The sequence below is a fragment of the Mus caroli genome, unplaced genomic scaffold (assembly GCF_978045245.1).
Source record: "Mus caroli unplaced genomic scaffold, Mus_caroli_1 scaffold_12, whole genome shotgun sequence".
In the NCBI taxonomy this organism is placed as follows: domain Eukaryota; kingdom Metazoa; phylum Chordata; class Mammalia; order Rodentia; family Muridae; genus Mus; species Mus caroli.
The window spans coordinates 19,071,207-19,093,730 of NW_028227267.1; the positions used below are offsets into that span (position 1 = coordinate 19,071,207).

The 22,524-nt window shown below is 48.1% G+C and overlaps 3 protein-coding genes across 4 annotated transcripts in view; 2 read left to right on the top strand and 1 right to left on the bottom strand.

The window, feature by feature from the left end:
- The window catches only part of Anxa11 (annexin A11), a 44,825-nt gene extending 40,241 nt beyond the window's left edge, over nt 1–4,584 (top strand). The window contains exons 12-15 of the mRNA XM_021181626.3: nt 285–380; nt 1,298–1,356; nt 1,556–1,678; nt 3,824–4,584. Of these exons, the coding sequence (XP_021037285.1) occupies nt 285–380; nt 1,298–1,356; nt 1,556–1,678; nt 3,824–3,883 (338 nt within the window). The 3' untranslated portion in view covers nt 3,884–4,584. The remainder of the gene's footprint in view (nt 1–284; nt 381–1,297; nt 1,357–1,555; nt 1,679–3,823) is intronic.
- Nucleotides 4,585–4,642: 58 nt separating this feature from the next.
- Nucleotides 4,643–22,421, bottom strand: Plac9 (placenta associated 9). The gene is made up of 4 exons (XM_021182521.3): nt 20,508–22,421; nt 8,595–8,692; nt 6,719–6,842; nt 4,643–6,347 (listed from the first exon to the last, which is right to left on the bottom strand). Exons 1-4 carry the CDS (start codon nt 20,602–20,604, stop codon nt 6,337–6,339), a joined length of 330 nt encoding a protein of 109 aa, XP_021038180.1. The 5' UTR covers nt 20,605–22,421; the 3' UTR covers nt 4,643–6,336.
- The window catches only part of LOC110288523 (uncharacterized), a 57,681-nt gene continuing 54,716 nt past the window's right edge, over nt 19,560–22,524 (top strand). For both annotated transcript variants that reach the window (XM_085828430.1, XM_085828431.1), the window contains exon 1: nt 19,560–20,063. The gene's annotated coding sequence lies outside the window, so the exon portion shown is untranslated. The remainder of the gene's footprint in view (nt 20,064–22,524) is intronic.

Consider the following 22,524-nt stretch of genomic DNA (forward strand, 5'->3'; position numbering starts at 1 on the left):
TGACATGCAGTAGAGCCTTGTTGATATAACGTGCAGAGTACTTAGTGGGGCTTGGAAAGAGCTGTGCGTCTGTGTGAAAAGCAAGACAATAGACCCTACAGCAACCCATTGCAGGCCAAGATTTGTCAGTCTGTACCATGTGTCCTGACCTGTTTGTAGATAGCACTGGTTAGCTCGTTGGCTCAGGGCACACCATCATGGCATTGTGTTTAATCTATAATCCAGGTTGCTGAGGGTCGGGATGTGATTAAGGCTATGACGTGCCCCTTCTATTTCCTTGCTAGTTTTCAACGAGTATCAGAGGATGACGGGCCGAGACATTGAGAAGAGCATCTGCCGGGAGATGTCTGGGGACCTGGAGCAGGGCATGCTGGCTGTGGGTAGGTGTCTGGCTGAGGCTTGCCTCACCTGCCTGCCCACCCACTGGGCAGTGTGGGTTGCAGGCTGGGTGCTCAGTGTCCTGGGGTTGAGGGTGCAGTAGTGAGAGAAGCACAGGGTCTGAGCTTGCTAATCTGGACCATGTGGCTGGGGGGGTTCCGTGGCTCTTGTGTGTCTGCCGTGCAGCTCAGCAGGAAGGAGCTGGGATCTGGGCATTAGTGGGAGCCTGTCCAGCTGCTCGCCTAGAGGAAGGTGACTCACATCCTGCCAAGTTTCCTCTAAAAATACATCCCTGTAGGCACTTGTCAGCTGTCTCTGATGGAAACACATGGAAGGCTTTTTTACTTGCAACAGCAAAAACAAGCCCATTCTAGAGAGTGCTTGGCTGAGCTTCCAGCATGGGGAGAGCCTCTTCCAGCCGCATGCCCTCTACAGCAAGTCTCTGCAGCTCTAGGAACCTCCTCCTGATATGGAGCTGGGTTCTTGCACTGCGTCCCCGCCACCTCCCTTTATACTTGCTGAGGGACATTAGTTTGCCCATTTCTTTTAGTTTTGGGGGATTTTCCTGGCTAGAACAGGAAATAAATGGATCCTCATTTCCCGGCATGGCCTGAGAATGACACACATCCCCTTGGCCTCCCTTTCTCCATGAGCCCTTTTCTGTTTGACCCCCTCATGCCTAGGGACCCATGAAGTGGGTGCCTCTTCACGCCCCCAGGCTATGCACAACCCCAGTGTCTTTTGCTCAGTGATGGTTGGGCTGGTGGTCCTACTGTGTGTGGAGCTGCATTTATGGGATCACAGCAGAATAAAAGGAGATGGCTAGTGACAGATTTGATGTCCAGGTTTCCTAGGAGGACACTGAGGTAGTGCGTGCCCTCCTGTGTCCGGCAGGACTTACACTGTGTTTCTCTTGCAGTGAAATGCCTCAAGAACACCCCCGCCTTCTTTGCTGAAAGGCTCAACAAGGCTATGAGGGTATGTAGTTCTTGTATGCGGGGTGGGGGAGTGGGGTTAGGGAGGTGGGGGTGGGGAGGTGGTGGAGGGGGGTGAGGGTGGATTTAGGACATCTTAAAGCCTCCTGAGTCTAAGGGGTCCACTGTGGGCTGAGTGTAGAAGGTACAGGAGGGTTGGAGTCGGTGGGAAGCCCCATGCACATACTCTGGTGACTATTTAGGGAGCAGGAACAAAGGACCGGACCCTGATTCGCATCATGGTGTCTCGCAGCGAGCTTGACCTGCTGGATATCCGAGCGGAGTATAAGCGGATGTACGGCAAGTCACTGTACCACGATATCACGGTAAGGGATAGGGGCCAAGAAGGCCTTATCTTCATCTCCATACCTCCAGGCCCTTCCCATCTCCTTTCATCTCTAGAACAGCTTCTTCATCTACTCGCCTGCAAACTAGTCACAAGATCCTGAGGACGGGACAGGGCATGACCCTGTGACCCTATGCACCTCCCCTCCAGGATCCCAGTGCTTAGTAACTCAGCAGGAATGTCTGCCAATGGTATAAAGAAATCTCAGGCCTTCCCCTATCACGTCCCTAACCTTCAGAGTCCCCATCAATCTGGAGATGCGACCCATCAAGGAGAGCTCATGTCCCCAGGGTCTGTGGAGCTCAGCTCTTTCTTCCTGAGTTCCAGCTTTCTCCACATTCACTTTATGGTGGAGACCACATCAGTAGCTCAGCGGGGGAGGGGGGGCTGATCCTGTTTTTTCTGCTTGGTAACCTCATGACCTCCAGCAGTGTCCACAAACCTCCCGAGCTCTGGTGCAGCATCTCTGAGGATAACAGTTCTTCACGGGTGTGGTGGCAGTCTACACAGAGCTGGGCTGGCAGAGTTGACACTAAGTCACCAGCAAGCACTGCGGGCCTGATTTCAGACTTGGGCTCATCTTTGAAGAGATTTCCCATTCCTGTGCTGTGAAAATGAGGCTGTGTGTAGCATAGACTCTGTCTTTACTGTCAGAGCTTGGCCTGGGTCGCTAGTATTCTGTGACAGCTGAAGAAGCCACAGACCTTGTCATCAGAAAGCTTCAAAAAAGCCGGGCGTGGTGGCGCACGCCTTTAATCCCAGCACTCGGGAGGCAGAGGCAGGCGGATATCTGAGTTCGAGGCCAGCCTGGTCTACAAAGTGAGTTCCAGGACAGCCAGGGCTATACAGAGAAACCCTGTCTCGAAAAACAAAAACAAAAACAAAAAAAAAAAAAAAAAAAAAGAAAGCTTCAAAAAGCTTAGGGTGGCAGAAAATCATCTGAAATTAGCTAAGCCTGAGCAGTCGTCCCAGAGAGAGCATAGTGGTGTCAAACAGAGATGTGGAGAAGCGGAGGTTGCAGTAGTAATGATGTCCTCCATGCGTGGCCACAAAGATGATGCTTTCAAGGAAGAGCACAACATTGCTTTACAGTAGAACCCAGGCAAAAAGCAGTGATGATCAGCCCTGGGTGGGGTCCTTTTACTGTATGTATGTATGTATGTATGTATGTATGTATAATGTATGTGCATATATGATGGATGTATGATATATATGTATGATGTATGTATCATGTATGCATGATATATTTATGTATGATGTATGTATGTATGATGTATGTATAATGTATATATGCATGATGTATGTATAATGTATGTATGATATATTTATGTATGATGTATGTATGATGTATGTCTAATGTATATATGCATGATGTATGTATAATGTATATATGATGCATGTATGATGTATATATGCATGATGTATTTATGCATATATACATGATGTATTTATGCATATATGCATGATGTATGATATATGTATGTATGCATGCATATATGATGCATGCATGTATGATGCATGATGCATGCATGATGTATGATGTATGTATGCATGATGTATGCATGCATGCATGATATATTTATGTGTATATGCATGATGTATGTATGATGTATGTATGCATGCATGCATGCATGATGTGTGTATGATGTAGTATGTATGTATGCATGTATGATGTATGTATGTATGATATGTGTGTATGTATACATAATGTATGTAGGTGTGTATGATGTATGTGAATATGTATGTATGCATGTATGATGTATGTATGCCCATATGCACACGTATGCCTGTAGAGGCCACTGTCAACACAGTATCATTCCTCAGAAGCTATCCATGTTGATTTTTAAAAGCGTTTCTCACTGGGACCTAAGGCTTACTGGTTAGGCTAGATCGGCCTAGCAGCCCCAGGCTTCACCTTCCCAGTGCTGGATTACAAACATGCCATGCTGCCTGGCCTTTGGCTTTCGTTTTAAGTAGAATCTGGGGGCTGCTGGGCAGCACGTATACAGGGGAGATCTGCATTGCATGCTCTGAGTGGGAACTCTTGCCTCTGACAGGCCCGCCTCCCCGCAAGGACTCTCGGGGCTGTGCCTCCCTTAACCCTTGCTCTTGTTTCTGCAACCAGGGAGATACTTCTGGGGACTATCGGAAGATTCTACTGAAGATCTGTGGTGGCAACGACTGAGCTGTGGCAGTGGCTCACCTGTGCCCCCTGCTGGCATTGGGCAGGAAAAGTCCCAGAGAGCACACTTCAGTTTCCTATCTAATAACCCCAAATTACCGCCCCCCCCCACCTCCACGCAAGGCCATGGCCTTTCCTTTCTGGTCCCCCCTCATCCACATATTGTCCCGAAAGGGCCCAGGAGGGCCGGGGTTCTCAGGGGGCATCTCCCTGGCCCTCACAGCCTCTTGCTGGCTCACAGCCTCTTGTTTATCTCTCCTGGTTCCTGCACTCACTCCTCGTTGCTTGTGGCTAAGACTCTTAGCTTCGTGGTAGACATGCAATTTTGTATTTTTATTTGAAAATGTTTTTTAAACCATCGTTGCCAGTCAGATGCATACAAGCGTATTTACTGTATCGTGTTTCTGGGAGGAGTGTTGGGTGAGAGGGGCTCCCCATCCTTGCCTAGGACTTTAAAAGGGAGGTCTTGTGATGGTACTGTGGTGTCTGGTGAAAATGTGTCATGAGGTTTGTTTTTGCCAAACTCACTCCTCTTTAGAAAAAGGCCAGAAAATCATTTGTTCCATTTTTCCATGCAAAACCATGCAAGAATTAAAGCCAGCCCCCCTGCCAATGACAAGGCTCCTTGTAGTTTGGAATGTGCCTTAAACCTGAATGTCTGTAGCCAAAAGCTGTTTCCAAATAAAAGTCAGCCAGTTCTGGAACATTCTGGAAATGTCTTTCTGGTGCTAGCATGTTTTCTTCCGCTTTATGACTCAGAGATCCCGGCCCTGTTAGCCAGTGGAAAATGGGTATGCTGAACTAGAAATATCGTCACTGCTGTGGGAGTCCCAGGCACAAGCTCCCTGGCAGGGATTGTGTTTTGAGGATATACAAAAGATGCTCTCCAGATTCACACGGGGCCCAGGTAGTGCTGGGGCACAAGACCAGAGCCAGATGCAGGGTTGGCAGAGTTCCTGAGTGAGGTCACCTAGGTCCTGGGAAAGGACAGAGGGGGTATTCGTGTGGTTTCTGGGGCGACCTCTCAGGGAGACTAGTGAGGGGACAGGAACAATGCTGCTCCAGCAGCATGCTACCTAGGGACTTCCCATGAGAAGGGCACTCTTGGCTCTGGCCCTGCAGGCTCCCGGCTCCTTGGTGTCTGGAGAGGGAAACTGGCAGGACCGTTTCTAGGATTCATTGTCACCATGTCCAGGAGCACAGAGCTTGGCTTGCTGGCTGGAAGCCTTCCATCATTTCTCCTATGTTAGAAAGCTTCGAACAATGACATGCTAGAGAGACAAGGGCCTCTCTAGCCTCCTGAACCCTGTCTAGAACCCCAGAGAGACCTCAACTGAGCTGCAAGGGTACCAATCCTCACGTCTCCCCAACAGTGGGAGGACGGATGACACTCAGGAGTAATAAAGCGACTGTGAGCTAAACACTGATGTTATGGTTTGCACCATTATACATTATACAGATGGGCATGGTCCGTTGATACACTAGAACGTCATTTTGCATATATGAAGGAGTGACTTCCTGTAACATGGATGAGCTCTGAGGACTTGTCTGGTGAAAGCCTGATACAAAAGGATTCGTGGTCCCATTCACAGAAACTGCCCACCATAGGCAAGTCCAGGAACACACATTGTTGCTAGAGTGTTGGCATGGGGAGAAGTGGAAGAGAAGTGACTCTTGTACAGGCTCAGATTTCTTTCTGGGGTGTTGAAAACGTCCTGGAATTAATGGTGATGACTCCTCAGGCACGCTAGAAGCCACAGAATTTGTGCAGGTTAAAATGGTAAGTTTCGCTGGGTGTAAACCTTTATCCCAGTTCAGTCTACATGATGTGCCATTCCCCTGAGTGAATTTTATGTAATAAGAACTTTGTTTACTGAAATATATGTGTGTGTGTGTGTGTGTGTGTGTGTGCGCGCGCGCGTGTGTATATATATATATTTAAAAAGACGCTGGAAATGCATCTCTTTGGATTTACAACCAGGGAACAGGATTCTTAATGCACACACAACTCCTTACTGCCAGGAGGGCAGAGCAGGGAATCACATAAAAGCAGAGATTCTGATGGAGTGAGCTGGATCTTGTGTTTCTGACAGTCTCCTTGGTGGCAGTGGCTGCTGTTTTGTGGCCTGGGCAGCAAGACGGCATAATGGGCCTTCTGTGCTCGGTTACCACTCTAGGCCTCTGGTGTCTCACATCCTGTCAGTCAGTTTCCAGGGTCTATCTCTATGAATTAGAAAGTTGGAAGTGCACAGGTTACCCAGGTCCAAGTGCTAGAACAGCAGTGTGAGGTTCAGGGTGCAAGAAGGAGTTGGAGCTGCGGCAACAGAGGTCATGGCTAGCAGATGGGTCCAAATAGGAGCTTTTATTTCACACAAAGGTGGGGCAGGAAGGCAGGAAGACCTGGCTTGGTTCTCAGAGGTATGACTTCAGCTGGCAGGCTCCACCATCCCTGGAAGTCAGAAACCATCTGCAAGGAAAAGGGGTGCCCTAAGAGAGCAGCAGAGAATGCTGAAAGAGTCCCTTGCCCTTGCTGTGCCCAGCGGCCGCCTCTTTCCAGCTTTCTGCTCCCTTGGGACAGCAGAGCCCAAACACAGGGCTTAAGGAGCTGGGAGATGAACTCAGCATCTGTCGGGGGTCAGGGCCCAGCTGCCAAGGTGGGGAGAATAGATGGAGAATAAACAGAGAATCGACGGAGAATAGATGGAGGAGCCCAGAAGCCAGGATACTTGAAGACTGAGTGTTCTGCCCAGGACTGCATAACATACCCTGTGCATTCTGCTGCCAGAGACCCTAGGTGACAGGTCCAGCAGATGTCCCTCTGCTATCTGAGCCACTCACCATCTCCAAGCAAGTCAGGTTTGGGGCTGAAGGGCCCTGTGGGAAGGTTTGAAGCCAGTTCCTCCAGCAGGCCCAGCAGACTTGTCACTTCTGCCTCCAGGTGCTCCACCGTCTTCTCCACCGTCTGGAGTGGGAGGGTGGGGCAAAGTCAAGTACAGAAGTTGGGATGGCCAGCTTTAGCTTAGCTTAGTGATGTCCCCAAGTCCCCGTGTTCAGTGGAGAAGGAACTGGGTGCTGTCCAGTCCTGGCTCCCACCTAGTCACTGCTCCATTTCCCCAGGTGAGAACATAACAGGCTGCTTGCTCCCTTTGCCCTTTTAAGGATCCCCTGTCTGGCACTCAAAAGGTATCAGGCTTGGCACCGGACTCCTAAGCACCTTTTTGTTTGGGAGTAGGCTGGATTCTTTTGTTGCACTGCCCCCTTGTGGCAACTTTCATAAATGACAGATTTGGGATTTTAACGTTTTTCCCAGGGGTTACTTAAAGAGCTGCTTGTTGCTACAGATCCTGCTGGCAACCCAAGAAAGCCTACCAACCTCATGTCAGGGCTGTGTGTTCATGATTAAAATAGAAAAAAAAAAAAGGATACCAACTATATTGTAATAGCATTCAAATATTAAAAATATATGTTACTTTAGTGGTTGATGTCATTAAGGTCAAAATCTTGAGACAGGAGGATCACCACAAATCCCAGACCAGCTTGGGATACAGAGAAGGACTGTCTCAAAAATTATTAGTATTGTCTTGGGGGTTGGGGGCAGAAAGACCAAAAATTAATCAATCTTAGGAGCTGTCCTGTGTGTGTGTGTGTGTGTGTGTGTGTGTGTGTGTGTGTGTGTCAGGGGTAGGGGGCACACTCACACCACTGGGAGTGCATGGAGAGGTCAGAGAACAATCTTCAGGAGTCAGTTCTCTCATTTTTAATGTCCTGGGGGCTTGGCAGTGGTGGTGCACACCTTAATCCCAGCACTGGGAGGCGGAGGGAAGAGGCTCTCTGAGTTTGAGGCCAGCCTGCTCTACAGAGCAAGTTTCAGGACAGCTGGGTACACAGAGAAACCCTGTCTAAGGAGAACAAAGAAAGAAAGGCCAGCCTGGTCTACAGAGTGAGTTCCAGAGCATCCCTTTCTCAAAAAGCAAAACAAAAACAAAACAAAACAAAACAAAATGTTTTCAGCAATGGAGATAAAACTTTGCCCAGAACAAAGTTATGGACCCTAAGTTATGATTCATCACAAACTTTGATGGTTGAATCCCTCCTCTCCCCGCAATGCCTTAGTCGGGGTTTCTATTGCTGCAACAAAACACCACGACCAAAACAAGCAAGTTGGGGGGGAGGATTATTCTGTTTACAATTCCACATTGCTGCTCATCACCAAAAGGAAGTCAGGGCAGGAACCTGGAGGCAGGGGATGATACAGAGGCCATGGAGGAGTGCTGCTTACTGGCTTGCTCCCCATGGCTTGCTTAACCTACCTATAAAACCCATGACCATCAGCCCAAGGATGACACTACTCACAATGGGCTGGGCCCTTCCCCACTGATCACTAATTGAGAGGAAAATGCCTTATAGCTGGGTCTCATGGAGGCATTGTCTCAACTGAGGCTTCTTCCTCTTTGATGACTCCAGCTCATGTCAAGCTGATGCACAAAACCAGCCAGCACACACAGCTAAGGAAGAGTCTCAGGCTGTGCGCAAGCAGTGTCTCCTGGGAGGTAGGCTGTATAGGATGGACATCCCACTGAGAGCATGGGGTCACTGACCTGGCAGCGGGGGAACAGCACTGGCCTGGGGTTTCTGACATTTGTACCCCACAAAGCTTCCGGCCTGGCAGATGGCCACGAAGCGTCATGATCCCTTCCTCCCATGCCCTCCTTACCTCCTCCATAATGTCTACCCGCCTTTGCACAGCCGTGTGTCTGTCACAGCCTGGGCTCCCAGCTAGATCTTCTCCAGGGGAACTGGGGGACTCTGCAGCTGTAGGGAAAACAGATCTTGTCACTGTGGACCTGGGGCTTCCCTTGTGGAACTGGAGGGTTCTGCAAAGCACCAGGCTTAGGAGACAGGAGATTCTGAAATGAGACACACGGCCACGCAGGGATGAAGACATGTGCCACCACCCTAACCACTCCCCTGTCACCAGACCTAGGAGGGCTCTCTCAAGGAAGCAGTGTCTAGGCTCTATAGTGTCAAGACAGGGAAGGTTTTGGCTGCTTGCAAAGACATGGAGAGAAGCATGTTTTCCTTGAACAAACCGTCCAGGGAGTTGGAATGCCTGCAGAGAAACAGGGTGGGGGGTTCAACCAGGAAGGGGTCTCGGGATGAAAATGCTTGATTGAGCACTTCAATCCAGGGACCTGGAGAATGTGGAGGAATGTGGCTTTGGAGGGAAGCAGTGGCAGCCATGGTAATCTATGCTAGAAATGACAGTAGCAAGCAGAATCCAGGGAGGACCCTGAGCAGCCTCATCCCTGGGAACCAACTAGTCTGAGTTGCTGCTTACCAAGTCCAAAGCCACATTGCTGGTGAGAGGATCAGAGGTTTAATAATCTACTATGCTGACTGTCCTTGGTGATCCACTTGACTAATTTGAAATTATCTAAAACCCAAGATGCTGGGCACACCTGTGAGGGTTATCTTAATTATTTGGATTAATTAATTATTAATCCAGATTTTAAGGTAGGAAGATCTGTCTTTAATACGAGCTCTACCTTCTGTTGGCAGATTGTATGAAGGACCTGGAAGGTCAGGCAGTGGTGGCATATGCCTTTAATACCAGCGCTTGGAAGGCAGAGGTCGTTGGACTTCTGAGTTCGAGGCCAACCTGGTCTACAGAGAGAGTTCCAGGTCAGCCAGAACTACACAGCAAAACCCTGTCTCAAAAAAAAAAAAAAAAAAAAAGATAAAAGAAGGCAGCTTGCTCTCTTTGCTTTCTTGCTCTCACTGGCAGATCCATTCCATCACCGGCATTAGATCCTACATCTTTGGGATTCCAGAATAACTGAAGACCAGCTGAAATAGCCATCACCGGACTAAACATCTACTGAGCTTTGGACCTTTTGTTGGCAGACATCCATTGTTGGATTAGCTGGACCACAGCCTATAAGCATTCTAATAAATCCACGTTCTATATGTCAATAGGTTAATTCTTAGTCATGTGTCCCCTAGAGGGACAGAACTGGTAACCGGACTAATACACCTTCTCCACTCTTGACTCACGATTCTCCTTATCCACTGAGGTTAACCTGACACCACCAACTCTGACACAGAAATGTCAGTGTCCTGCTTATGGACTTGGGCTGCAGTGGGTCGATCTGAGGCATTAGATGTGGCTGAGCCCTTAGGAAATGCCTGTCCCTGGGAAACAGGAGAAAGAAGAGAGTGTTTTTCAGACTGTAGGGAGGGCCACAAGCCTGAAATGGCAGGAAGGGTTAGCACTGTGAAAAAGAGAGCCAGGAGTGTTCCTGCCCAGCACTAGCCGTTCCTGATGAGATGTACATAGTGTTGCAGCATGACGTGAAGGCAAGGTCAGAAGCCGGAAACTCAGATCCTGGGAAATTTCTTCAGGGAGCTTGGAAGAGAGGGAGGGAGGGAGGAGAAAAGGAGAGAGGGAGGTTAGGAAGGGAGGGAGGGAGATCAGCTTGCCATGGCCAGAGAATTGTGTACTGTTGTCCTGGGTGTTTTCTTGGGCTTTGGAAAACACAGCCATGCTTATAGGGACAGGAAGGGAGCAGAAGTGAAAAATGCACTTCCTGCAGGGACAGGAAGCCCTGGAATCCAGGATCAGGGGAATCAGACAGATACAAGAGAGAGGAGGTGCGGGGACTGAGTCAGAAGTAATGCTCACTGCTACAGTTCAGGTCTTCAATGTCCTCTGAAGGCCCATGCTAGAGGCCTGGTTCCTAGAGTAGGGCATGGGGGTGGGGTGGGGGAGGGGATCTGTGTCCATAAGGTGGTGTGGACTGTTGGGAGATAGGGCATGGAGGAAGGTTGTTAAGTTATTGGGGTATGCCCTCTGAGAGCATTGTAAAACCCCATTCTCTTGCTCCTTTTCCCGTTTCCTGGCTGATACGGTGAGTAGTTTTGCACCTACCAAGATGCATGCACGGCCTCGACAGCAGCAGTCACCCAAAAGCAATGGGGCCAGTTGACCATGGACTGAACCTTTTCATTCAGGAGCCAAAATAAACCTCTCTCTTTTCCATAGGTTGCCTTTGGTATTTTCTTATAGTGATGACGAGCTAACTAAGAGAACCCTCTGTGAAGAGCAACATGATTCCCCTTCACTGGAATTTAGAAACCCTGTTTAAAACACAATAGTGCTGCTACTGATTTGAAGGAGGGAAGAGAATGTTAGAGTGGTGTTGTGATTTAAACATGAAATGTTTGAATACTAGCCCAGCTGCATTTCCTCTTCTGCCCCCCTCCCTGCCCTACTTCTGGACTGCTCTGATGGGCTAGCTCATGCTCCTACCCCATGCTTTCCCCACCATGGCAGGCTGTGAGCTCTGGAACGGTGAGCCAGGGTAAACTGTTCTCCCAGAGTTGTTTTGTTGGAGCATTTTTATCATAGCAACAGAAAAGCAACCAGGCGGAGTGGTGTGCTTGCTACATTTGTAGAAATGGGTCTTTGGGAGATCCACCTTGGAGTTCTCACTGCTGAAATGTTAGCCTTAGATTTCCTTCAAAATCACCCGGACCTGGTGAAGGGACAGCAAGAAGCATCGATGGGCAGAGCAAAGATTCCCCCTGGGAGTGCATTCAGCCATCCCCTCTGCTTTTGTGTATATAGTTTGGTTTTTTTTAAAGATTTATTTATTTATTATATGTAAGTACACTGTAGCTGTCCTCAGACACTCCAGAAGAGGGCGTCAGATCTCGTTACGGATGGTTGTGAGCCACCATGTGGTTGCTGGGATTTGAACTCTGGACCTCTGGAAGAGCAGTCGGGTGCTCTTACCCACTGAGCCATCTCACCAGCCCTAGTTTGTTTTTTTTAATGTGTATTTTTATGTGAGTGTTCTTGCCTGCACGTATGTGCATGCAGTGTCTGAGAAGGTCAGAACAGAGCATCAAATCCTCTGGAACTGGAGTTACAAACAAGATGGTCATGCGCTTCCTTATAGGAACTGGGAATTGAACCTCTTCAAGAGCGACAAGTGCTCTTAACTACTGAGCCATCTCTCCAACCCAGACAGTCATTTTAAATTATGTGTATGTGTCTGCATGTGTGCATATGAGTGCCTACAGAGGCCAGAAGAGGGCGTCAGATCCTCTGCAGCTGGAGTTACACGCAGTTGTGAGGCACCCAGTTCAGGGGCTAGGAACTGAACCGGGGCTCCTTCGTAAGAGCAGCGGTACAGGCTGTTAATTACTGCCTGGGGGAACTGTTAGTTAGCTAAAAGAGAAGCCTGATGGGCTGAGTAAGAAGATTCAAAATGCTGAGGACGAGGAAGAGACCTGCTGGAAGGCTGTGCTCCGTGATCTGAGAAGGCTGTGAGAGACAGAAGAGATCCAGACTGGCCTCAGTGAGGGAACGCCACATTTGTTTCAGCTTCAGCTGAGCGCGCAGCCAGGGGAGAGCTCTTCTTACTCCAGGGTCGGCTGTCGGGGGAATCTGCAAACACACCCTCCCTGTTTGCCCTGCCTGGAGGCCTTCAGCAAGGTTACTGTGGGTTCTTTGGGGGTCATATCAGATACCATGCCTACCAGGTATTTACATCAACTTGTTACAGTAGCAAAATTACAGTTAGGAAGTAGCAGTGAGATAATTTCATGGTTGGGGGTCACCACGACATAAGGAACTGTATTAAAGGAGCACAGCATAGGAAGGTTGAGGAGCACTGGGCTACGAGGATCACCTGCCCTTGCTGGGTCCCCTTACCCAGCAGAAGCTGCCAGCTGTGGGTATCTTGAGCAATGCGCCTCTGCTTCTCTTCCACTGTTCTCCAGAGTCTGTGATGAGGTCTGACTTGGCTCCAGAAGCCCTCCAGGGAAGAGGCTGGGGTGATCTCACTCCCCTCACTCAGCACTAATCCCTCACATCTGGATGGAGCTGTGCTCTGAGCTCATCCAGGCCTCTCTCCTGAGGCCTCATCTGACAGAAAGCTTGGAGCACAACCCAAACAACTGTCCTCCAAGGCCAGCTCCTCCACTGCAGAGAATCCCAGCATTGCTCCGCCTAGAAAACACCCTGAAGACCCTTCTCAGCCTACACCCTCAGCTGTTAGCTTTCTGGCCTCCATAGCTCACGCTATCAAACTGGGTGGGGCTAGTCTGAGGCTCTGTTTCCCAGATGGATAGCATGGAGGAGTACAAATATCTTTCAGAATTGGCTTGAGGCCTCAGAGGACAAAAGCTGGGATGAACTATGGACAACCACCCCTTGGGTAAGTAAAAAACTGAACTATCTCTGTATCTATCTCTCTTTGTCTCTGTTTCTGTCTCTCTTTCTCTGCGTCTCTGTCTCTCTCTGTCTCTGTCTCTCTCTCTCTCTCTCTCACACACACACACACACTCACTCTCCACTCTCTGGTAGAACATAAGCTCATCAATCAAGTATGGTGGAAAGACCAAAGGATTGCTATGTAATCTCACAGGACCTTGACCTAGGCTGTGGGCACTCCCTCCCTCTTTCTTCTTTGCCAGTTAGAAATGGGTTTCCTAGGACATGGGGGTTCTGCTGGCCGGACTCCTGCTTGAAAGCCTTGTTTGTACCCTGGATGGTGGCCATGGATGAGGCAACATCCTAGGATGGGGGTGGCCTAGACACCAGGAGAGGTGCTGGGCTGACTGACTTAACTAAAGAGGTTTGGGCACTGATCTGTCCTCTTTATGGCCCGCCAACCTGATGTACCTGGGACTCACACCGTGAGGAAGTACCCCCAGCAATCATCAAAGCTGCACTCTGTCTTCACCAGCAACCCCAGCCACTTGGGGTTAATGGTATCTGATCACATTCAGTGCAATAGAATAATAAACTTTACCACATCTAGTACTTGTATAAATATTTGTGACGCGTTCAAACCCAGAGAAGCAGAATGCTATTCTAAAGGATTGTATGAGTAGCTGTGCATGGAGCTCTGACCGGCCAAGGGCCCCTGGAGGCCTTTCAGAGAAAGCTACATTCCAAGAAACTTGTGTTTTGTTTGCTTTTGCTGGGAGGGGGCATGTTCTATCCCTTCTCTTGCTCTGAGTCTCTCTCCAGCAGGGGATTTTTGAGACTCATGGCTGACTGGGGAACGGATGATGGATGCAAGTCAAGCTGCCTTAAGGAAGAGCCCCTGTCAACCACCACACCCTGCCTATTTCCCCCTCATGTGTCCGTTCAAGCTAGACTGGCTGATGGTCAGGCTGGTAGGCAGCTCTGAGGCTAGATGTGACCCCTGATCCCATCCTGCTATCTCATATCTCTTTAAACCACTAATTACAGTAAACCAATCCTCCCCAAATCCCAGGATGTTAAGGCCTCAAACCCACTGAGGTAAACCTCGTTAGCATACAACTGGAAGTCAGAGGCACAGTCCATGGGAAGCTCTTGCAAGGGCTTCCTCGAGTTGATTGAAAGGTCTGTCTGCCTGCCTTGCCCCATCTCCTGTGCAGGGTTGCCATGATCCTGTACCTGAAGAGGGTGGATGCCACAAAGCAGCTAGGGTGGTTAGTCTGTCAACTTAGTACAAAGTAGAGTCACCTGTTGAAAAGGAACTTCTGCAGAGGAACTGAGCCTTTCAGAGAAGCCTGTGGGCAAGGCTGACTGACACTTTTTTTTTTTTTGACTAATGACTCAATATGTGAGGGTTTGGTACTCTATGCCTCCCCCTCCTCAGGCAGGTGGTCCTGGGTTGTATAAGAAAGCATTTTAGGGGCTGGAGAGATGGCTCAGTGGTTAAGAGCACTGACTTCTGTTCCAGAGGTCCTGAGTTCAATTCCCAGTAATCACATGGTGGCTCACAACCATCTGTAATGGAATCTGATGTCCTCTTCTGGTGTGTCTGAAGAGAGTGACAGTGTACTCACATAAAATAAATAAACAAAATCTTAAGAAAATAAAAAGAAAGGAAGGAAGGATTCTAACTAAGCCACAGAGAACAATCCAGTAAGCAGCAGTCCTTTACAGCCTCTGCTTCAGTTACTGCCCCACGTACCTGCCTTGAATTCCTGTCCTGGTTTCCTTTAATGGACTGTAAGATGAAATAAGCCTTTTTCTCCCAAGTTGCTTTCGGTTACAGTGTTCATTACAGTAACAGGAACAAACTAGGATGGGGCATTGAGCAGATACAGGCTCAGAATGATGCAGCAGGTAGGTCAGGGAGTCCCTTGCTCTGCCTCTCCCGTGGAGTCTAAGGCTCAGTGTAGATTGTTTGGATCAGGTCTCAGGATAGAAGGACGTCTCTCTAGGGCCAAATCTATGCAGAAATCAGGAGGTGCCACCCTACAGAGGGGCTTCTTCATCAAGGATGTAGGGGCAGCCCTGAACTGACTGGATGATCTGCTACAAGCCAGTTCCATTTGTTGGGTCCTGGCTCTTGGTACTTCTGTCTTCTAAGTTCTATTGCTTTGTGGTCCTTTATCATGTTGAGTTCCTTGCTGAACATGTATGTGGCTTTGTGTCAATCATTGAATTCTAGTTCTTTTCCTGTTTTATCTTCTCCTTCTTCCCTCCTTCCACACTTTTGCATAAACTTCTCCTTGATCTCTTAAATTCATGGCCTTTTCCCATTAATTTTTACTACATGCACACTTGCATATACTTATACATTCCTAAATATAACCTGCTCAATCTGTATAACATATCTTTATGTATGATGTCAGGGTTGACCATTTAAATAAAGTCACTTCTTTCCTTCTTTCCCTTTCTTTCTTTTTTTCACCTTTCTTTCTCAATCCTGACACCTCAGCCTTCCAAGTGGCAGATTACACACCCCTCTACCTTAGAAAGATTGTTTTTATACTGATTATGGGGTATTCCTGTAATCCCAGCACCAGAGAGGCTGAGGCAGGAGAATTGCAAGTGCAAGGCCAGCCTGGGATACACAGCAAGAATTTCTCTCAGCCAGAGATGGTGGCACACACCTTTATTCCCAGCACTCAGGAGGCAGAGGCAGGCAGATCTCTGGGAGTTTGAGACCAGTTTGGTCTACATAATGAGTTCCAGGATAGCCAGGGTTACACAGAGAAACCCTGTGTTGGATGGATAAATAAATAAATAAATAAGAAATTAAAAAAATTTTTTTTCTCAAAAACAAAACAAAACCCAAAATTATTATTGTTGTTTGTCTTAGTTAGGGTTTTACTGCTGTGAACAGACACCATGACCAAGGCAAGTCTTACAAAAACAACATTTAATTGGGGCTGGCTTACAGGTTCAGAGGTTCAGTCCATTATCATCAAGATGGGAGCATGGCAGTATCCATCTAGGCAGGCATGGTACAGGCAGAGCTGAGAGTTCTACATCTTTCTCCAAAGGCTGCTAGTGGAAGACTGACTTCCACTAGCCCACAGTGACACACCTATTCCAACAAGGCCACACCTCCAAATGGTGCCACTCCCTGGCCCAAGAATATACAAACCATCACATTGTTGTTTTACAAAATCAAAAGTTTAAGTTATGTACATAAGATTACACAGCAAGAAGGTGGTGGTGACAGGATTGGAATCAACTGTTTGACACTGTCCCTTTTGGTGGTATGGCTGTGTAAAGTAATAAAGTAAACTTGTCTATCTTGGGGGTCTTCACTCTCTCCCTTTGTAAGAAATAAATCATTATGTCTCATTTTCAGGGCATTTAGAATTCAGTGCTGATGGAGTGAGCACACACACACCCACACTCACCCCTGTCTTCCCTAGCTAGCAGTTGGTGCCTGCTTCCTGAGTGATCTTTAGTTTATTTTAGACTTGAAAAGTTACAGAGAGTAGGCTGTGTGACTGAGCCCCTGCAAAGGAGGGCATCTTGAACTCCAGATTCATCTTGAACATCAGATAGGGCTTGGTTTGCATTCTGAAAGCATAGGATGGGGAATTTGGAGGGGGCAATGCTAGACACCAGGAAGACTGCATGTCCCTAAAGAACTTAGCTGATGAGGGTTCATGGGGCAGGAAAATGTGGTTAGGAATATACAAAAACTGTGCCAAATGGTGTGTCAGCCACTTTTATCTTTTCTGTAGCCTGACACCTGACTTTACAAGGTCAAAAAATAATCTACCTTGATATCGTTTCTCTGCATCCCCAGTACTCTTACTTTGAAATGAAGGCCACTTTTTATTATACTATCTGTAAAATGGGAGGAAGCACAGAGGTGGTATGGGCAACAAGATACCTTTCTTACCTTTCTGTGTGTGCCTGTGCGTGTGCGTGTGCGTGTGTGTAGTGGTTAAGAGCACTGGATCTTCCAGAGGACCTGGGTTCAATACCCAGCACCCTCATGGTGGCTCACAGCCATCTGTCACTCCAATTCTAAGGCATCTTCTCCTGAGCCCCAGGCATGTATATGGTGCACAGACGTACATGCAGGCAAAACACCCATGTAGATCAAACAGAGTTTTAAAATGACAGAGGAGACCCAGGGCTGAAGAGAAGGCTCACCTGTCAGGTTTATTGCTCTTCTGGAGGACTCAGCAATGTATCTCCAGTTCCAGGGCATACTATGCCCTCTGGTCTCTGAGGGCACTTGCCTATGTATGAGACTGCCAAACAATAAGAACTGAAAAATCAGAGTGATGGGGGCTGGAGAGATGGCTCAGCGGTTAAGAGCACCGACTACTCTTCCAAAGGTCCTGAGTTCAATTCCCAGCAACCACATGGTGGCTCACTACCATCTGTAATGGGATCTGATGCCCTCTTCTGGTGTGTCTGAAGACAGCTACAGTGTACTCCTATAAATAAAATAAACAAAACAAAATACCCCCAGAGTGTTGGAATTTCCTTTAAAATAATCCAGGGATGACAACAGATGTGAAATTATAAATGAAACAAGACTGCTTATGAATTAATACTTAATTATAGTATAATTACATTAGACTAATCTATTAACGGTGCACATGAATTCACATGGGCATACATACATGCATACATGCATGCATACATACACACAGACAATTTTTCAATTATAAAAAGTAAGGGAGGGCTGGCGAGATGGCTCAGCGAGTAAGAGCACACTGACTGCTCTTCTGAAGGCCCTGAGTTCAAATCCCAGCAACCACATGGTGGCTCACAACTACCTGTAATGAGATCTGATGCCCTCTTCTGGTGTGTCTGAAGACAGTGTATTTATGTATAATAATAAATAAAATCTTTGGGACTGAGTGAGCAGAGTTAACTGGAGCTAGCGGGGCCAACCAGAGCGAGCAGAGGTCCTAAAATTCAATTCCCAACAATCACATGAAGGCTCACAACCATCTGTACAATTACAGTGTACTCACATACATAAAATAAATAAATCTTTAAAAAAAAAGAAAAGTAAGGGAGCCAGGCAGTAATGATACACACCTTGGTCACAGCACTGGGGAAGCAGAGGCAGGTGAATCCTTGTGAGTTCTAAGCCAGCCTGGTCTACAGAGCCAGTTTCAGGACAGCCAAAGCTACTCAAAAAAAAAAAAAAAAAAGTACACAAGTAAACAAACAAACAAATAAATAAGAAGACATGGAAGAGTCTTCTGACAATGGAAACAGGAACTGAGCTGAGGTTGGCCTCTGAATAGTCCTGTATGAGGGGGTTGCTAAGACCAACAACTGCCCAACTGCACAAACCCAGAGACCAGAACTCTATCCTCAGAACACACATAAAGGTGGAAAAAGAGAGCCAACTCCACAGAGCTGTTCCCTGACTTCCTCACTCCCACTGTGCAGCTCTGAGCACAATAATAAACAAATTACAAGAAGCACACAAATGACTACCACACTTTTGAAGAAAAAGAGTCTATCCTTAGCAGAAATCAAAAACATTCAGTTAAAATAATAAAGATGGCCTGGGGATGTAACTCAGTTGGCAGAATGCTTGCTTTGAAATTTTGAGGCCTCAGGTTTGTCCTCAGCACAACATAAAAACAGAAATGGTAGTATACATCTTTAATCAAAGCACTTTGAAGGTAGAGGCAGGAGGGCCAGAAGTTCAAAGTCACCCACGTCTACGTGGTAAGTTCAGCACCAGACTGACCTACAAGAGACCTTGTTCTTTAAAACATATATTAAAAATAGCCAGGCATGGTTCCTATATTCAGGAGGCAGAGGGAGGCTGAGCTCGGTGAGTTCCAGGACAGCCAAGGCTGAGAGACTCCGTTTTGAAAAACCAAATATATACCAAATATGTAAATACTATGTAGAAAGTAATTTCTTTGCAAAGAAAAACCCTAACTGGGATTAGATTAAGCTTCTATAAATAGCCATCATTTTTTTAGACAACACACACACATTAAGTAAATTAACTGTACCTGTGTGTGTGTGTGTGTTGTTGTTGTTGTTGTTTCAACAGAGTTTCTCTATGGTAGCCCTGGCTGTCCTGAAACTCACTATATAGACGAGGCTGGCCTTAAACTCAGAGATCTGCTTGCTTCCATCTCCCAAATGCTGGGATTAAAGGCGAGCACCACCACCCACCTGCAAAACTTTTCTCAACAACTGATTTCAAGAAAAAAAAAAATGAAAGGAAGAATAAAGAGAGATTACATATTTTAACTGCAGACATGTCAGCCAAATTTAACCAGTCACGTAATCTTGCTTGGATCAAACAAATTAAATGTCGGAGGGGCAGGAAAGTGACTTTTGGGGCCAGGATGCAAGGAGGGCAGGACTACCTGACTACTCCTCTCTGGGGGGAGGGAGGCGGGGGGGGGGGAGGGGAGGCTCCAGCTGAGCTCTGGTCACCTCTGCAGCCCAAACAGAACTTAGAGGAGGATCCCAAAGGGAAGGAAAAGGGAGGATGGCGCCTTGTGAGCTGACTTTGGGCTAGACAGAATGCCAGTCACTCCTTAACAGATAGGGAAACTGAGGCTAGATGGTCTGAGAGAACTAGTGTGCATTCACTGGTGGGCGCGTCCTTTCTTATGCTCCCTGAAGTCAGCCTGTGAGATGAAAAGCGATTCACCCCACAGGGACTCCTTTAACGATCTGAGTTAATCTCCCCTCTCTCTGTGGGCCCTGAAAAGCAACCAGAGCTTTAGTCTTGGTGCCAGGCATTTCTGCCTGTCTGGAACAAGAACCCGAGGGAGCGAGAGGCCTGGGGCTTGGTGTTGGGTCTGCCTCGAAACAGTCTGCTCTCACTCCTCACCTAGACAGTCATAGTTCTTCAGCCATTCTGGGCACCTGAAGGATGGCCTCCTCAGCTCACGACAGACTCCTCAGGCTTCCAGGCAGGTGAGACTGTACCTTTTTTTCTGTCTGTCTCCCCAGTGGTGGTGCTGGCCCTACCTGGGCCGTTGACCCTTCAGGCTCCCCTTCCAATAGGATGCCCTTTGGAACCTTCCTCTGGGCGCTCTGGCGGGAGGGCGGCCACACCCTGCAGCTGAACCTCCGCCCTCTCTAGACATCCGGTTGCCACATTCCTTTTCCCAAATTTTTTATTTCCTCGCTGGGTCCTGCCATTCCTATTTCTTTCCTTCTTGTTTGTGCTTTTCTCAAACTCCCTCATCTTGCTCTCCTCACCCACATGCGTTTATCTCGAAAGCCTCTGTCACTCCCAGCTCTCTTACTCATCTTTCCCCTTTTCTGTCCTTCAATGTCTCTGATTCTTTCTCCATCTCTGTTCCCTCCCTCCGCTTTTCCCGGAGTCTCTGTCTCCGGCTCCTCTCTTATTCTTACCTCGCCGCCCGGGGGTGTTCCTGGGACCTTGGCCCCATTCGCCCGTCCCGGTATGGAGGAGGGCGAGCCCGGCCAGCGCGCAGAGCAGCGGCTGCATGGTACGTAGCCACCGGAGCCACCGAGTGAAGCAGTTTGTCTGTAGTCGCCTCCCGGGGATCACGCCCGCCCGGCCCGAGGAAATGCAGTCGGAGCCAAAATTCCTGGGCGGCTCCGGGTTTCTGGCTCTAGAGAACCCGCCCGCCCCCTCTAGAAGCCCCACCGTGCCCTGCAAGAAGGCGCAGCCCGGGATCCCATCCCAAAGGCAACAGCTCCGTCGGGGCCTCCCATCCAGCTTCCCACCTACCCCTGCCCTTCGGGACCAGGCACCTAAGTGGGGAAGAAGGTTCCAGGCTCTGCTTCTGAGCCCATTTCATAGACAGCCAGATTGAGCCCAGAAATGAGAACCTTCCTCTGTATTCCTCCCAGGCTGGCACACGTTCTGAATCCCGGACTCAGTCCTCTGCCTGCCTCTGAAGCTAATGAGACCGCATAGAGGGAACTGAAGGCTGAGGGTCTGCCCTCTGCGGAAACCCACTTATAAAGCCCATTTAACTCCTTCCCAAAGAGAAAAAAACAAAAAACAAAAAAACAAAGACAAAAAAACGTGAGATGCTACAGGTTGTCCAAGCCGCTGCCCAGACCCAGGATATTCACCTGGCTGTGCAATTGAGGGCGCCTGGCTTTCCCCACACAGTGAGCAGTGAATCCAGCAGTAAGTGAACTTACCACAGGCAGAATTTACAAATCTAAAGAGAAGTTATTTTGCACCTTTATCAGTTACTTACAAGTTACATCTTCAAAGCAGTTTAAAAGCAAGAGATAGTAGCGACATGGTGGGGAGGGCAGGTCTTTAATCCCAGCAATTGGGAGGCAGAGGCAGGAGGATCTCTGTGAATCTGAGGCCAGCTTGGTCTACACAGCAAGTTCCAGGACAGCCAGGGCTACATAGTGAGACCCTGTCTCAAAACAAAACAAAATAAACAAAACTATTAAAAAAAAAAAAAAAGCAAGGAATGGCCCAGAGACCCAGTAAATTGAAGTCAGAGCAGTTAGCAAGTGTGCTAGCCCTGCACTAGCCACTGTTTGGTAAGTGAAAAAATAAATTAGAAGGGGAACATGACTACTCCTAGGTATGGTGGAGGTGAGAGTCTATTGTAGCTAGAAGAGAGAACACAGCCAGAAGCAGAGATGTCTGGAAGAGTCCAAAGCAGACATAACTCTGAACTATGTGAGGAGTGGGGAGAAGAAGGAAGAAAGGAAAGAGAGAAGCCAGTTACAGCAGCCAGGAGGACAAAAGGCAAAAAGGGGAGGGTAACCAACATGGCTGGATTATATGGGGAAGAAGAAGGGCAGCCCTGAAGCGGGGCTGGAGATTAGGAGATGGGGGTAGAAGATAGGGTATGCCAGCCACACCCTGGAGTAGGTGGAGAGTGAGACTGAGGGATGGTGGGAGAACCTGGGGGCCAGGTCCTCTTTGATATTAAATAGGCACCTCAGCCATTTGTCCCAGGGTTTGAGACTTAACATTTGGTAGTCTCTAGAAAAGGTGAAAATGGAAATAAGCCACATATTCACATAGGTATCTAGTCTTTAAGGAATTCACAGTCTGAGCAGTCACCACGCCATAAACCAGAGCTAAGCCATGAGGAGTCGCATCTGCCTTACTACCTCTAATCCCCAGGGGTAATCCCATAAGGGCCTATCATCACACCCATTCCAAAGATCATGAAGATGAGAATCAGAGAGGTTAAAGAAACTTGCCGGTGGCCATACAGTTGGATGATATGGAGTCAGGGTTCAAATCTAATTCTGCTGCGTCTGCCAACAAACTTTTAGATAACAACATACTCTATGCTGAGTTCTGTTCCCGTGCTAAGCAAGCTGTTGGGGAAGGGTGGGATGGAGGTAGGGAGGTTTGTGTCTTTTACTTAAGATTGAGGTTTTGCCGGGCGTGGTGGCACACACCTTTAATCCCAGC

Coding starts and splice junctions, on each gene's coding strand:
- Plac9 (XM_021182521.3), bottom strand. CDS start 20,604: ATGCAGCCGCTGCTCTGCGCGCTGGCCGGGCTCGCCCTCCTCCATACC. Junction 8,693..20,507: donor GAACACCCCCGGGCGGCGAG/GTAAGAATAAGA, acceptor TTTTCCCTACAG/CTGCAGAGTCCCCCAGTTCC. Junction 6,843..8,594: donor GGGTAGACATTATGGAGGAG/GTAAGGAGGGCA, acceptor CTCCCACTCCAG/ACGGTGGAGAAGACGGTGGA.